General features: G+C 39.8%; 1 protein-coding gene across 1 annotated transcript in view; it reads left to right on the plus strand.

Moving 5' to 3' along the window:
* Positions 1-452: 452 nt before the first annotated feature.
* The window catches only part of LOC105817121 (chromosome unknown open reading frame, human C7orf60), an 87,817-nt gene continuing 73,275 nt past the window's right edge, over positions 453-14,994 (plus strand). The window contains exons 1-2 of the mRNA XM_012652742.1: positions 453-679; positions 799-949. Of these exons, the coding sequence (XP_012508196.1) occupies positions 520-679; positions 799-949 (311 nt within the window). The 5' untranslated portion in view covers positions 453-519. The remainder of the gene's footprint in view (positions 680-798; positions 950-14,994) is intronic.

Here is a 14,994-nt window from a genome sequence, read left to right on the forward strand (position 1 = left end):
TAGAAAGCCCTGGCTGCATCGCACGAGATTATAAAGGGTAGGGCGTAGAATCGCCAGAAGACGTGAGAAAGCTGGGTGCTAAATAAAGCCCAAACTAAGCAAACACACACGCGCAAGCGCGTCGCTCATAGCGGCGTTCCGAGGTCGTACCCTAGCGCATGCGCATAGAATAGGGGCGGGCGGGGGACAGGAGAGGAGCAGTCGGGCCTAGAGCTCCCAACGCCTCAGTCCCCTCTGCCCGCAAGCCCCGCCTCCTCCAGCTGCTCTCCTTCCCAAACAACCGGGAGCGCCGCCGGTGCTCCACTTCCATTGGCTCTTGGCGTTTTCCGTTTCCGCCCAGCCCTCCAAAGTTCACCAATCAGCTTGTGCGTTTGGGTGAGGGGCCACCTCCGAGGCTGTCTCTCCCGCTCCTCTGCCTCCTCCGGCTGCTGCCTCCGCTGCTGCCTCCTCCTTCCCCACCTCCTCCGTCAGGGGAGCGTCTGCGGGGGCCTGAGGGGCGGCGGCGGCGGCGGCAGCGATATGGAGCCGGGGGCCGGCGGCCGAAGCGCCGCTCGTGGTCAGGGGGCCGGGCATCCGAGCACTCCGCCGCCCCGGGAGCAGGAACGGAAGCTGGAGCAGGAGAAGCTCTCCGGAGTGGTGAAGAGCGTCCACCGGCGGCTCCGCAAGAAGTACAGAGAAGGTAAACAGCGAGCTCAGGCAGGGGGAGGGGCGGCCTCATCGCCCCCAACCCCTTGTCACCTTTTCCCTTCCCCAAAGAGGCCACCATTAAAACCTAAAGGATCTGCACGTCACCCCTAGCAATTGCCGCTCTCCCAGGCCCGGTCCCAGTCCCCGGTCAGCGTCAGGCGCGCTCCTTCCGCCCCCTTTTCTTCGAGGGCCCTTCAGTAGAGTTCCGGGCCTGTGGGAGAACTGAGTCCCCACCCCCTCCAAGTCCCTGTCCCCTGCCGGGGTGCTGAGATTGTTGTCACCACGCAAACACACACTCGCTCAAAGGGGGGCGGGGGGATCACCGTTGCGAGAGACGCGAAGGTAAAACACGGAGACAGGTAAAATCCATTTGTAAAACACGGAAGAAGCCTGAGTTGCCCCTCACTCCTTTGCGCTTGACCAGCCTGTTGTTCCATTTGCTTCCGCGTCAGCCCCCCTTTCTTGTACTTCATTCCTACGGCCATGCCTAAGCTTCTTCGCATTGGCTTCCAGGGCTGCGAAGTCAGCAGGCCTTTTAGCTGACTGGACTTCACCTTGTTAAAAGGGGGTGGACTACACCCAGGGCCTCCACCCCCCATTCTTCAAATACTTGATCTTAGTGTTTATTTAGGCGGATGAGGAAGAGATCTGGGGCAAAATTTTCATAATACTGTTGAGTTTTGAAGCCTCCTAAAGAGACAGATGCCGATGAAGCCGGCCGTCGGTGGGAACCCTCTCCGTGGAAAACCATAAGCAAGGGAAGAAGCCTTAGTAGCTTGTGCTTGTGCCTGAGGAGTGTTACAGTTGTAGTCTACAGTTACTCTTGGTATTTTTAAACGTAAGCTTTTGTACAGAGCTGTTTTATAAGATTTCGACAGTGAAAATTCTTAAGTGTTTTCATATGCTCAGGAGAGATTTCTCCTAAGTATCAAAATGGGGGATAGCTTTCAGCTGGCTTTCCTTTTAGCTTTATTGCAAACGGAAAAGTTAGCAGCCTTTTAGTATTAGTCTTATACTTAGTTAATACTTTAGGATTAGAAGCAAAATTATGACAGTGAAGGATTGATTTATACCCCTTTTCAATTACTCTAGAAAGTTAAAACTAAATGTCCTTTGTTTTGAATGTAGTTGATGTTTCATTTTTCAAACTTTAAAGGTTTCTTTTCTTGGCAACTCAGGTTTAGCTTTTAATAGAGGCTAAATAGTCATCCCCAAAGATGACTTGTAGTTATTGTTTAATAGGTAGCAATAGAAAGAGACTTATCAGACATAGTTAAGATGCTGAAATTTCTTTTTTAAAAGAATACTTTAAACCCCAACCCACAGTTTAGTCAATAAAATGAGTAGTTACCATAGCAACAGTTGCATCATTCCTGATATTCAAAGAATGCACTTACATAATGGCATTCACTGTAGATTTTATGTTGTTTGGAGAAATGAGGACATACTTCACTGCAATTTATTGTGCCATTTTGTACAAATTGAACTAAATGCATCTTTTTAAAGAAAAAATGACTAGCAAATAATTGGGTTTCTATTTTTACCTTTTAATAATTTCATCCTTCATCCTTCATTCTTTATTCATAAATGAATAGATTCCACTTAAATTAGCACACTACTAATGTGTCATCATCTCTTGAAGTGCTGTTTATCCTTGCTTAGTTCCCGCATGTTTAAACATGTCTTTAAGCCCAAATATTAACCAGAAACACTTGTTTCTAATGAGAATTGGTGGTTGGAAGTTGCTAGGGATGGATACATGCAGTTCATAAATGAAAGATCTAGTATGCTTCTGGTTAGGTGAAGTCCTGGCAGTCTAAAACATTTGAATGAGACTGTTCTTTAGGCATTTTAATACCCTAAATTCCACCAATGATCTAGACTTCTCTAGGCTTTGCTCCAATTATGTACAAAGCCCTGTCAGTGAACTAGCAAAATAGATGATCCTAATGAGCATGCTCTTTCTACCTTTATTTCTGTTATATAGGCCTAATATTGTAAAAAATCCATCTGTGAATAAGTCCGCACACATAATCCCAAAGAAATAATTTTTAGTGTTTTATTTTGGGGACTTAGTATTGTAATACTGATAGCTTCCAGTCTGTAAACATTTTATAAGTTCATTTGCGAATCAGCTGTTATAATAGAAATGGTGCTTAGTTGCTAGATCAGCCTGCAAAGGCCCATTTAATCAGTAACATGCCTAAACTAGTATACTAATAACTATGGAAACTATAATCCTTGTATAATGGTTTTCCTACCAGAAAATGCAGTGAAAATTCCAGCTTAGAATCTTGGAATATTAGACTAGAGGGAATCATTTAGCAAACATTCCCAAACATGGCTGATCAGCAGACTCATCTGGGTGCCTTTTGGAAAATTCTTGCATTCCACCTCAGATCTACAGTTTTAGATCCCCTATCATTAGGACCTGGAAGTTTGTCAGCCAGATTTTGGAGTGGTGATCTAATAGCTCCTTCATTTTATAGGTGAGTGGGTCCCCCCAAAATTAAAGTAACTTGCTTGAAGTTTGAGCAGTTCATTATTAACACTATACGTATTTGATGAGCATAATAGATTCCCCCCATTCCAAACCTAATATTGGTGACTCCAAATGTTAGAATAGGAGGGAAAATGAGAAGCAGGAAGTGGCCCTAGGACTTGCATTAGGGAAAAGGATATAAATTGATAGGAATGGGTGATCCATTGGATAGGAGTGATTAGCTGAGTTGGGGCTATGTGAGGTGTAGTTTTTGGGGAAGAGATGGCAGGGAAGGAAATAAAACAATGGTGATATAACACCTCTTATATTATCCTGTATAGAGCTAGAACCCATTCTACTAAGTGAAGTATCACCAGAATGGAAAAACAAGCACCACATGTACTCACCATCAAATTGGTTTTAACTGATCAACACTTAAGTGCACATTTAGTTAATAACATTCATCGGGTGTCTGGGACGGGGGAGGAAGGGATGGGTATATTCACACCTAATGGGTGCAGTGCGCACCGTCTGGGGGTTGGATACGCTTGAAGCTCTTATTCGGGTGGGGCAAAGGCAGTGTACATAACCTAAACATTTGTACTCCCATAATATGCTGAAATTAAAAAAAAATTAAAAAAGAAAGAAGGAGGCAAAACAGTCATTGATAATAAGGACCAGGCTGAGAGCTAGATGAGTGCAGGGTTGGAGAATAGAGTTTTCCCTTCTCTTATCTTTGGTAGTGGAATCGGAAACAGGAATAATAATGAAAATGAGAGTTTTCTGCAGTGGTAGAGAAAACTTTCTCTTCACTGTTTCCCAATCCGTTTGTCCAACTGATGCTTGATGATGGCGATGAGCAGGCTTGGACGTAGGGGCTGGTGGTTAGGGTTGCAGAGAGTAGCAGGTAAGTTTAATGCACTCTTTTTGTTAACCACTTTTTGCCTCTCCATTTTACTGACTGTCCTGTGTTACCACTTGAGAGATTCTGTGCCAATTTGTATAAGGGTAAAGTGAGAATTGGAGATAAAGGTTAGTTTTCCAGACAGTACTGGTATCTGAAGTAGTTACTGAAAGGAAATGGTGGGGAGGTGCCTAGTATTGGTGATGAGAAGGGGTATTTCTGGCATCAGCCATTTATAGTTAAGAGACAGTCTTCTAAATTGAGGTTATATAAATGGAAATACGCTAGTACATATAGGTGTTTTCTGTTTTTGCTGTACAGAATTTTAAAAATTTGACCTCCACATAAACCAAAAATATTTTAAATATATCGTAAGACTTGTAGACAGCTTTTTAATAAGAAACAGCTAGTTTTGCTTTTCAAACAAGGACTTCATTGTTTAATCAGATGTGCCTGATAAATACATATCAAATTGAGAATTGAAGTAGAGCCATGTGTATTTTCAGTTCTCTTTGTGTGATTTTTTTCCATAATTCTATTCACATGAGCCCATTCCTATAATGATTGCTTTTATGCCTGGCATTTCTTTTTCCAAACTTATTCATGTAAAATTCCAAGAAAATGTGAAAGGCTGCAGCTGTCAGGAGTCAAAGTACAATCTTCTTTCCATTTAGTATTGATTTTTTAACCTATCTTATTAATATTTTTACTTTAGGAAACTCATCAATTTATTCAATCCCTGAATTTACTTATTCTGCATGCCAAAACAGATTACAACAGTTTGTCACATAAAGCCATGCAATTTATAAACCAATCACAGAAAAATAAAAATACATACTAAACTATTAATTGTATTCTCAAGGTCGTGGACTTATGGATGATCTTTATTATAATTTTCTACATTAAAAAATCAATATTAGCAATGATAATGTTTATTTATTTTTTTAGCCAGTCAAATTTAGCAGTGGGGGGTTGAATACCATCTTTAGTGACACTAATGTTAATAAGTTCTGATAACCCACTACCATTGGACCAGCCGATAATATTTAAAAAGTAATTAAACAAGACAGATTACTGATACTGAAAGCGAAGAGGAGAACACAGGATAGGTTGGTTCTTTAGACTATGTCCAGAAAAAAAATGGTGTTACAAAGGTTAACAGTTGTGGGTAGCCATTAGCACCCAGTTTGGAAATGTGTGTTTGGGTAGGGATGGGGGCAAGAACAGGGTGGGCAGGCCGGTTGGCTTGTTGTAGGGATAGTGCTAATGCTTTAGTTTGGAATATATCCTTTGGAAGATTAGAATTGGAAGCCCTCTATGTGGAGGTTGAAGCTTTGAGGGCAGGTGAACTGCCAGTGGAGTTATGATAATGTGTAACTTATGACAGATCCTTGGAAGACTCCAGTAGGTAGGGGTTCAAGGAGAAAGTGGAGCCATTACAGAGCATAAGGAATACTCCCAGGGACTGAGCTTCTACTGTGCTGGGAGCTAACACAGTAGTGGAATTGCACCTGCTGCCATTTGTGCTTCATTTACAGTAGAGCGAAGGTGTTCATAGTGACAACCTAAAATCCTCAACAAAAGATAAAGTTATATTTATTGTAACATTTAAGAAAGTATTGATTTGCTTTGATTTCGAAGGATTCCCAGTCTCTGTTGGCTTAGGTGCAGTGTTTTTATTTTAATATGTATATCATATTTGCAGTTTTAAAGCATCCAAGGCAGTGGTGTGCTCCAGAATGTTCTGATGAACTTTTAACAATGTTGATTCTTAGGCCACTAGCAAGCAGTTCAGTGGTTCTGAGATGGAGGCCCAGGAATCTGCATATTTAATCATCTTCTATGTGATTCTAATGCAGGTGATTTTTGGAGCACTTTTTGAAAAAACACTGATCTCAGATCTTTCTGTTGCAGAGAAAAGCAGGGTACTTTGATGCTAAAGAATGTGCTTGTCTTGGGAGCTCTAATTGTTTTTCATACTCATTCCTTACTCATATGTACCTATAAAATGCTTTATTTCTATAAAAATAAAGTACAGTATACAGAAGTGAAGCATCAGTTGAGATAATTGAATAAGTTAATGGTTTTTCAATAGTAAGTATTCTTTCTACACTACTGTGTAAAGTTACTTGTTTTAAGGTACAAAACGAGTATAAGAAGTTGTCTTTAAATTTCTCCATTGATATTTTTGATCCATATTATTTTTTATGTTCGATTTATATTGTTGCCATTTCTATAAAGGAAATAGTGTATCTAAATTACTAAATAATTCAAATTTGTCCCATAGTCCCTGCTATAATCACTTCTTGCAGTAATTTTGTTAATTTTGAAAAATCTAGTGCTTGGAAACACCTCTTCTGTCATAGATCTAAAGATTATTTACCGTATGTAATTAAAATAAATTAGGGTCATATAGCTCTATGTACAAGAGTGATCTCCTACATTGCTTTAGTTTTATAATTGACAGTTGAGTTGAGAATTTCCTATTTTATGATCAAATAGTACTTTTGGAGCTCCTGTTTTTATTAGTCCTTGCTAATTACCAAAGCAGCAGGATTCTTACCTTCTTTGAGTAACATAAATAACAGTAGAGGTTTAGCTGTAGCTATTCTGTCTTTATGTCTTCAAGGAACATTCAAAATTGGATGGCTCCTGGACACCATTCCACACTCGTCCCCACCAATTCAAGTAAAATTTTCTAAATTTTTCATCTTTACATTAGAAGTAGTGATATACAAGAAGTTCATTAGCATAATGATTTTGATAATTTAAAATTTAGATTATCAAGTATTGTGGCTTAGAGTCATAGACCTTCAAGCCTCTTTTGAAATAACCATTTAGGCCAGTTTATTAGAATATAAACTCCTGAAACAAAGGTCCAGGTTTTATTAATTGTCACAATCCCCTCCCCACAAACACAGTTGTATACAAAACATAGCACAGAATCCTGCATAAATACCTCTGCATACACTTTTACCTTATGCTTCCATAGCACAAGTGTGCTGACCTTTATAGTATTTATCACTTACTAGTTCACTTGCAGTCTTTCCTACTAAACTTAGTTCCTTAGGTAAAACTCTGCCTTTTATCTCTGTATCCTTTGTACCTACCACAATGCCTTGTAGATTTAAGGCACACACAAAAAAGAAGATAATATAAATAATTTAAGATAGTTGAGTTTAACCTTTTTATATTCTTTTCAATTTTAATTTTTAAATACAAATCTTTTCTAATAAATTTATGCTGTCTTAAATTGAGTATATTAAATTAATTTTACCCTTTTTAAAATGATCCAGGTTATTATGAACATCATTTTGTCTTTCTATAAGTAAAACTGTAAATAGTGGAGAATATAAATATTATACAGTACCTTGTCCTTAACTAACATTCGATAAATGTTTATTGAATCAGCTTGCCTTCTTTTACTGTATACAGTGAATTCTATTTCTCTTCTTCTTATCTGTTACTCTCCCCCTTACCTAGGCATAGGTTCCTACATATTAGCCCAAGATTTTTTTTAAAAAAAGTTTTGTCTACAGAAAAGAACTAATAGAATTAAAATGAATTAAAATTAGAACTAATATTTTAAAGGATGTAATGTGTGTCTCTGTGGTGGTATTAAAAGATGGTAATAGTTTTATGTATTTGTGTATATTATATACTCCAAAGATAAAATTTTGCAACCCCAATATCAGTCTCTTAAATTTGGGAGGTGAGATTTGTGCTGGTTGCAAAAATCTAACATCTGAGAACCACCGATCTAAACTATACCGATTTATTGTACTTTAAGGTAGATATAATAATGCCCATTGCTGAGGTTATTTTATAATACATGGCTAATCCGCATACCTTTAGAGGGGCTTCTGAGTGTTCCCTATTCCCATTTATATAGAAATTTCTCAACTTATGAAGTTGTAAATTATGAACTTACAAAGTTCCAGAAGACTTTTCATAGGTCCTTTTGTTTGAAAATTCAAAGTTACACTGATCAAGTGATCTACTATACACACATATAAAAAGTTAACTTTCACAACTGAATAACAGATGTTGACTTTGGTTCTGAATTTTCTCGATTCTTTCCATCTTTATTGGATGTATTCAAAGACTTTTGCGTTTTGGATTAAGTATTTTTTATCATAAATATGTTTATAATAAGAGGCTGCTCCAATAACAGAAGATACACCATGAGCCAGATTATTTGTAGATATTAAGTTTTAATCCATGCGTTTCGTTTTTTGGTTAAATTGGACTCTTCAGGTTGTCCCAAGCCTTACAACTCTCTGTATTATTTCACCAGGTATTGGAGTTTACAACCTTGCCATAGACCACTGTTTTTTTTTTGTTTGTTTGTTTGTTTTTTTGAGACAGAGTCTCACTATGTTGCCCGGGCTAGAGTGCCGTACTGTCATCCTAGCTCACAGCAACCTCAAACTCCTGGGCTCAAGCGATCCTCCTGCCTCAGCCTCCTGAGTAGCTGGGACTACAGGCATGCGCCACCATGCCCGGCTAATTTTTTCTATATATTTTTAGTTGTCCAATTAATTTTCTTTCTATTTTTAGTAGAGACGGGGTCTCGCTCTTGCTCAGGCTGGTTTCGAACTCCTGAGCTCAAACAATCCGCCTGCCTCGGCCTCCCAGAGAGCTAGGATAACAGGCGTGAGCCACCGCGCCCGGCCAGACCACTGGTTTTGAGCCATAGCTGCAAAGTGGATTCTTTTGGGAAGTGTTAAAATAAATGACCATTTGCCACTCCAGGCCAATTAAATGAAACTTCCAGGTGATTCCAATGTGCAGCCAGATTTGGCAGCCAGAGTTGGGAACCACTGCCAGAAATCAAAGTAATGCAGTTGCAGAGACTAAATAACTGCATTTGACCAACAAAAGGTTATTTGTTTGTGATTAGTAGAGTTGCTGTACTTTCCTCTAGTGCAAAGTTTTATCATATCCATAAAAATGCATGAATTAACAACTCATGAAGAGAGGCAAGTTAGTAGTTAAGAGCATGACTTTGAAATTTGCCAGGTTTGTGGTGAAACCTTGGAAAAGTTACTTAATCTGTCCCCTTCAACTTCCTATCTACACAGTAAAAGATGTGCCTCAATGGGTATTAGAATTAAATGAGTTAATATTTGTAAAGTACCTAAAACAGTGTTTGTAACATGGGAAGCACTAACTTTGTTAAATATATAAATTAAAAAATAATAGAGTTGTAGCTATAGCTATACTGCCTTGATGCATTTAAGGACTATAACATTGGATGGCTCCTAGAACCCATACTGTTTTATAGTCTTCTCTTTCTTCTCCAGTATTAGAATAACTGTTCCTTTTTGGCGGGGGAGGGGGGAGGGGGGCATTTTGCTACTCTTGTTTCTAATTTTTTAATATGAAAAGTCCAACCTTTTTAGCATGTTAGAATATTGGAGTTTTCCCCCTTCATTAGTGAAATGACTATTCATAACATGTTGGGTGTAAGGTTTTCAAATTTTTTGTTTTCAAAAGGTTACCTGTTTTGGTTCTCAGGAACTGCTTCATCACCAAACACCTTGGGTGTCTTTTATCCCACTTTTAGGTGTGTCACTATCAGATGCTCAAGAATGCTAAGAAGAGTAGTCTGTGCTTTAACTATGTGAGACAATCTGATCCTGAACATGTTTTTAATATTGTAGAAAAGCAGCTGAACTTGTTTCTACTTAGTCAGGAATTTCTCTACTTATTTCAAGTTAGAGGAAATGACTTTTAAATGTTCTTTAAACTTGAATTTGATAATTTGGTCATTTATAGATAATGCATCTAGCCCATGTTTGGCAATATGCCTAACTCAAAATCAAATAAATTGTTCTTAATTTCTAAAAGTTGAATACTTGTTTATAGTGCCCAAATCTTTTTTTTTTTTTTTAGAGAATTTGATGGCCCTCAAATTTAATGAAATATAATTTTTATCTTGTAACACATACTATGCTCAAGGCATTTTTAAAAATTAAATTTATTGAGGTAGTATTCATGTGCAATAAACTGCATCCATTTAAAATATATAATTCCATGCATTTTGACAGATGTATGTACCTATAATTACCATAATAAGGTACAGAATTTTTCCATTACCCCCAAAATTTCCTCATACTCCTTTGCAATCAGTCTCTCTCTCTACTCTCAGCCCCACTGATCTCTTGTCACTGTAGATTCATCTCCATTTTTTAGAGTTTTATATACATAGAACAATATGGTATATTTTCTTTTACATTATACAGCAGAACCAAAATAGTGCTTTGTTAATCTTTAATATCATAACTCACAGGCTAAACTGTCAAAAATTGTGGACAAGGTGGCTGAACCAGCTGCTAGATTGTCTCAGAAAGAAGGAAAAGTTTTAGATGAAAGAGAAAAAAGAAACAAACAATCATAGATTGAGTGTAATTCCGAGGGAAAAGTGCCAGAACCTACAAGAGATTCTATGGGAAGAAGTTGAGGAGCAGAACAAGGAGCAAGGTATCAACAGAGGTCAACCCGTGAGAGGCTTGAAGTCCAGTGAAAAGTGTAGATGAAGTGATTCGTTTCTCCCTCCCTCACATCTCTGGCAGTCAGCAGGCTCCCGAGCTGCTAGAAAGAGAGCCTTTCTACCCTCATGAGTCCAAAAGCAGCTGCCGCCAGTGAACTGGGAGCTTCTTGAGGATAAAGCACCAGGCTATCAGGCTGTCCCCTCACCACAGACCCGAGCTGAGACAGCAGGCACCATATCACTTCTCCGTCCACTGTGCACCTTTGTCCTCCCTACGGGCTTCAGCCCCTCAGTTTTCATCTTGCTCATTCTCACAGAAACAATTCCCAACTCTGGCCCAGGCTGCAGGAGCCACAGGTTACCAGTGAGCCCTGGGCAATCTGCATGACCCCAGAGCCTGGACATTCCAGGCAGACTGCTTTCTGGAGAGAGGGATAGAGATGACCAGAGTGCTAGCTTTCCTCCATTCAGACTCTTTCTCCCATTCCCTTCCCCTGCGACAGCTGCCAACATAGACGATTGAACTGGAGCTCTCAGAAGCTGCTGCATCCCCCCTCCTGGGGCTTCCACAGAGAGTGGGGCTCAAACCTTTCCTTTTAAAGACCTGCGGAGGACTAAGGGGTGTCCAGACTGTGAACTCCCTGCTCACCAGCCCTCCCTGGTGCTGCTTGCCCAGCTCCTCCACCAGAGCATGGTATACCCCAGAGCAGAGCGACATCAAACCTGCTTGAGCACCCCATAGGCAACTTGGGACCAGCATGCCACAGTCGGGGATTGATCTTCAGGGACCCAGGGACAAGCCTGCAGGCCAGATAGCATACCCCAGGACTCAATCGTATTGCTTGGGGGAACAGAGGGGAGATTTGTGAAATAATCCCAGGAGGCGAGGCAGCCTGCGTGGGCAGAACTCAAAAGACAGCACAGTATGGGTCCAAACCATGGTGCACTCGGGGAGCACCCCTCTCCCCACAGGAAAACCATGCTCTCAGCCCAAGTCGGGATCCTGGATGGGGAAGCTCTCAGCCTGCAGTGCCATTGCTGGGGAGCTCAGCTAGTTTGAGCTCCTGCCTTCCGGGAGACACCAAGGGTGCGGGAAGAATGAAACCTGCTCCAGACAGCCAGATTATGGATCTCAGACATCCCTTACCTCCCCAAGCAAACTTTCTGGCTAGGTGGGGCCATCTTAGCCCCTCCCTGATGGCTTTCCCCAGAAGGCTGGATGCAGACCTGTGACCATTGCTGAAACAGCTACCTTACCAGCTTTTGTGGAGCCTCAGGGCAGGGTCACCCAACCCAAACCCACCCAGCCTCACTTCTCAACCCCACTCTGCTGTAGTGGACTCACCAGGAAGTTCTAGGGCTCCACCCACCAAAAACAACACTGCAGCTTGTTTCTTCTGGCAAGCGCCACTTACTGACAGGGAAATCAATTTGCACAACCCTTTACTGACTCAATCATTCAAGGTATGGTTGAGTCTTTCCCAGAAGTACCACTGACTCTCTCAGAGATTAAACTGGGCATGCCAGTATAATTCTCGCTGTTATTAGTAAGAAGACCACAGGGCTATGGAAAGACAAAGGATCTCAAAGATCTCCGTCCTCCCTGATCAAAGACAGGGAATCTGTCCACACACATAGTTCACCACAGCTACAGCCTACAAACAGCTAGCAACTGAGAAAATTACCACACTAACAGTATCTGTGAACAAGGCATCCTAGACCCCTATCAAAGCACCCACAAGCAAATCCAAAGGTTCTTACCCAACATATGCTACAGCCATTCTCTTATGATTGAGGGGGGAAGAGGAAAAAAAGCCCCATCTAAACAAAAGAAAATCCCAAAATAAGTGACTGCTGCCCCAGATGAGAAAGAATCAGCAAAAGAATTCTGGGAGTATGAAAAATTAGTGAATTGACACCCCCAAAACGGGACACCAGTTCTCTAGCAGTGGTTACCAACCAAAATGAAAATATTGAATGACAGATAAAGAATTCCAAGTATGGATTGTAAGGAGGCTCAGTGAAATCAAGAGGAAATAGACAACCAACTGAAAGGAACCCGAAAAACAACTCAAGAAATGAATGAAAAATTCACAGAAGAGATCAACATATTAACAAAAAACCAAATGGAACTTCTGGAAATGAAAAATTCATTAAGGAAATATAAAACACAATGGAAAGTTATAAGAATAAACTACCCCAGAGAGAAAAAAGAATCTCAGAGCTTGAAGACAACTCTTTCGAATTAACTCAGTCAAAAATGAAGAACAGAGAATTAAGAGGAATGAACAAAGCCTACAAGAAAAATGAGATTATGTAAGGTGGCCAAATATAAGAATCATTGACATCCCTGAAGGTAAAGAAAAGGCACAAGGGCTGGAAAACCTATGTAAGGGAATAATTGTGGAAAACTTCCCCGGTCTTGCTAGAGATTTAGAAATCCAGGTACAAGAAGCTCCATAAAACACATGGAAGATTCATTGCAAACAGGCAATCTCCAAGACACACAATCATCAGAACTCCTGGGAGCCATGAAGTGAAAACATCAAGTAGCCTACAAAGGAAAACCCATCAGGCTAACTGCAGACTTCTCAACTGAGATCTTATAAGCCAGAAGGGATTGGAGCTTCACCTTCAGTCTTCTTAAACAGAACAACTGCCAGCCTAGAATTCTGTATCCTACAAAACTATGTTTCATATATGAAGGAGAAATAAAGACTTTTCCAGACAAGCAAACATTGAGGAAATTTGTCTAGACCAGACCTGCTCAGCAGGAAATACTCAGAACTGCCTTATACATGGATCAGCACAATAGACACCCACCAGTGTAAAACTACCCAAAAATTGATGCCAAGAGCTCTTAAAAAACAGCATAAGAGGTAAAATAAAGCAATAAGGTACTACCCAACAGGATGAACAGAACAGCAGCTCACATATCAATTCTGTCAATTAATATGAGCAGTCTGAATGCTCCACTCAAGAGACACAGGCTGGCTGAATGGAAAAAAACCCAAGTGTCTGCTGTCTCCAGGAAACATCTAACCCACAAGGACTCGTACAGACTCAAGGTGAAGGGATGGAAAAAAATATTTCATGCGATTGGAAACCTAAATAAAGTAGGTATAACCATTCTCATATCAGATAAAACTGACTTCAAATCAATAGTAGTAAAGAAAAACAAGGTCATTATATAATGGCAAAGGAAACAATGCTGTAATGAGCATAAGATTCAACAAGAAGATGTAACAATCCTAAATATTTATGCACCTAACACAGGAGCACCCAGATTCATAAAGCAAACCTACTACATCTAAACAAAGAGATAAACAGCAGCATCTTAATTGCCAGAGACTTCAGCACCCTACTGACACAACTGGACTGATCATCCAAGGAGAAAATAAATAAGAATCTAGAACAAATTGGCCTAACAGACATTTGCAGAACATTTTACCCCAAAACTACCGAATATACATTCTTCTCATCAGCACATGGAACATTCTCCAAGATTGATCATATCTTAAGCCACAAAACATGTCTCAACAAAATCAAAATAGAAATCATACCATGTACCTTCTCAGACCACAGTGGAGTGACTAGAAATCAACTCCACGACAGACACTCAATTCTACACAAAGTCATGGAAATTAAACAACCTGCTGCTGAATGATAATTGGGTCAATAATGAAATTAAGATGGAAATCAAAAGATTCCTCAAACTGAACAACTAAGAGGAGACAAGCTACCAAAATCTGTGGAATTCAGGAAAAGCAGTCCTAAGGTGAAAATTCGTAGTCTTAAATGTCTACATCAGAAAGATCACAAATTAACAATCTAATGACACATCTCAAGGAGCTAGAAAAGGAAGAGCAAACCAAACCCAAAGCCAGTAGAAGAAAAGATACAACTAGGGTCAGAGCAGAACTAAATGAGATGGAAAACAAACAAAAAATATACAAAGGATTAGTAAAACAAAAAGTTGTTTGTTTAAAAAGATAAAATTGATAGGCCTCTTGAAAGATTAACCATGAATAGAAGAGAAAGGACCCAAATAAGCTCAAACAGAAATGAAAAAGGGGATATTACAACTGATAACACATTTTAAGTGATTTTTTTATCCTTTCATCCATTGATAGACAGCTTGTTTCCATTTCTTAGCTGTTGTGAGTAATGCAGCAATGAGCATAGGATTGCAGATATCTCTTTGATATACTGTTCATTTCCTTTAGATATATACCCAGAAGTGGGATCGCTGAATCATAATGGTAGTTCTATTAATGGTTTAACTTTTTGAGGAACCTCATTCTCATTTCCATAATATCTTTACTAATTTACATAGCCAGCAACAATATACAAGGGTTCCCTTTTCTTCTCATCCTCTCCAGCACTTGTTATCGCTGATCTTTTTGATAATAGCCATCCTAACAG

Source organism: Propithecus coquereli, unplaced genomic scaffold (assembly GCF_000956105.1).
Source record: "Propithecus coquereli isolate 6110/MARCELLA unplaced genomic scaffold, Pcoq_1.0 Scaffold4, whole genome shotgun sequence".
In the NCBI taxonomy this organism is placed as follows: Eukaryota; Metazoa; Chordata; class Mammalia; order Primates; family Indriidae; genus Propithecus; species Propithecus coquereli.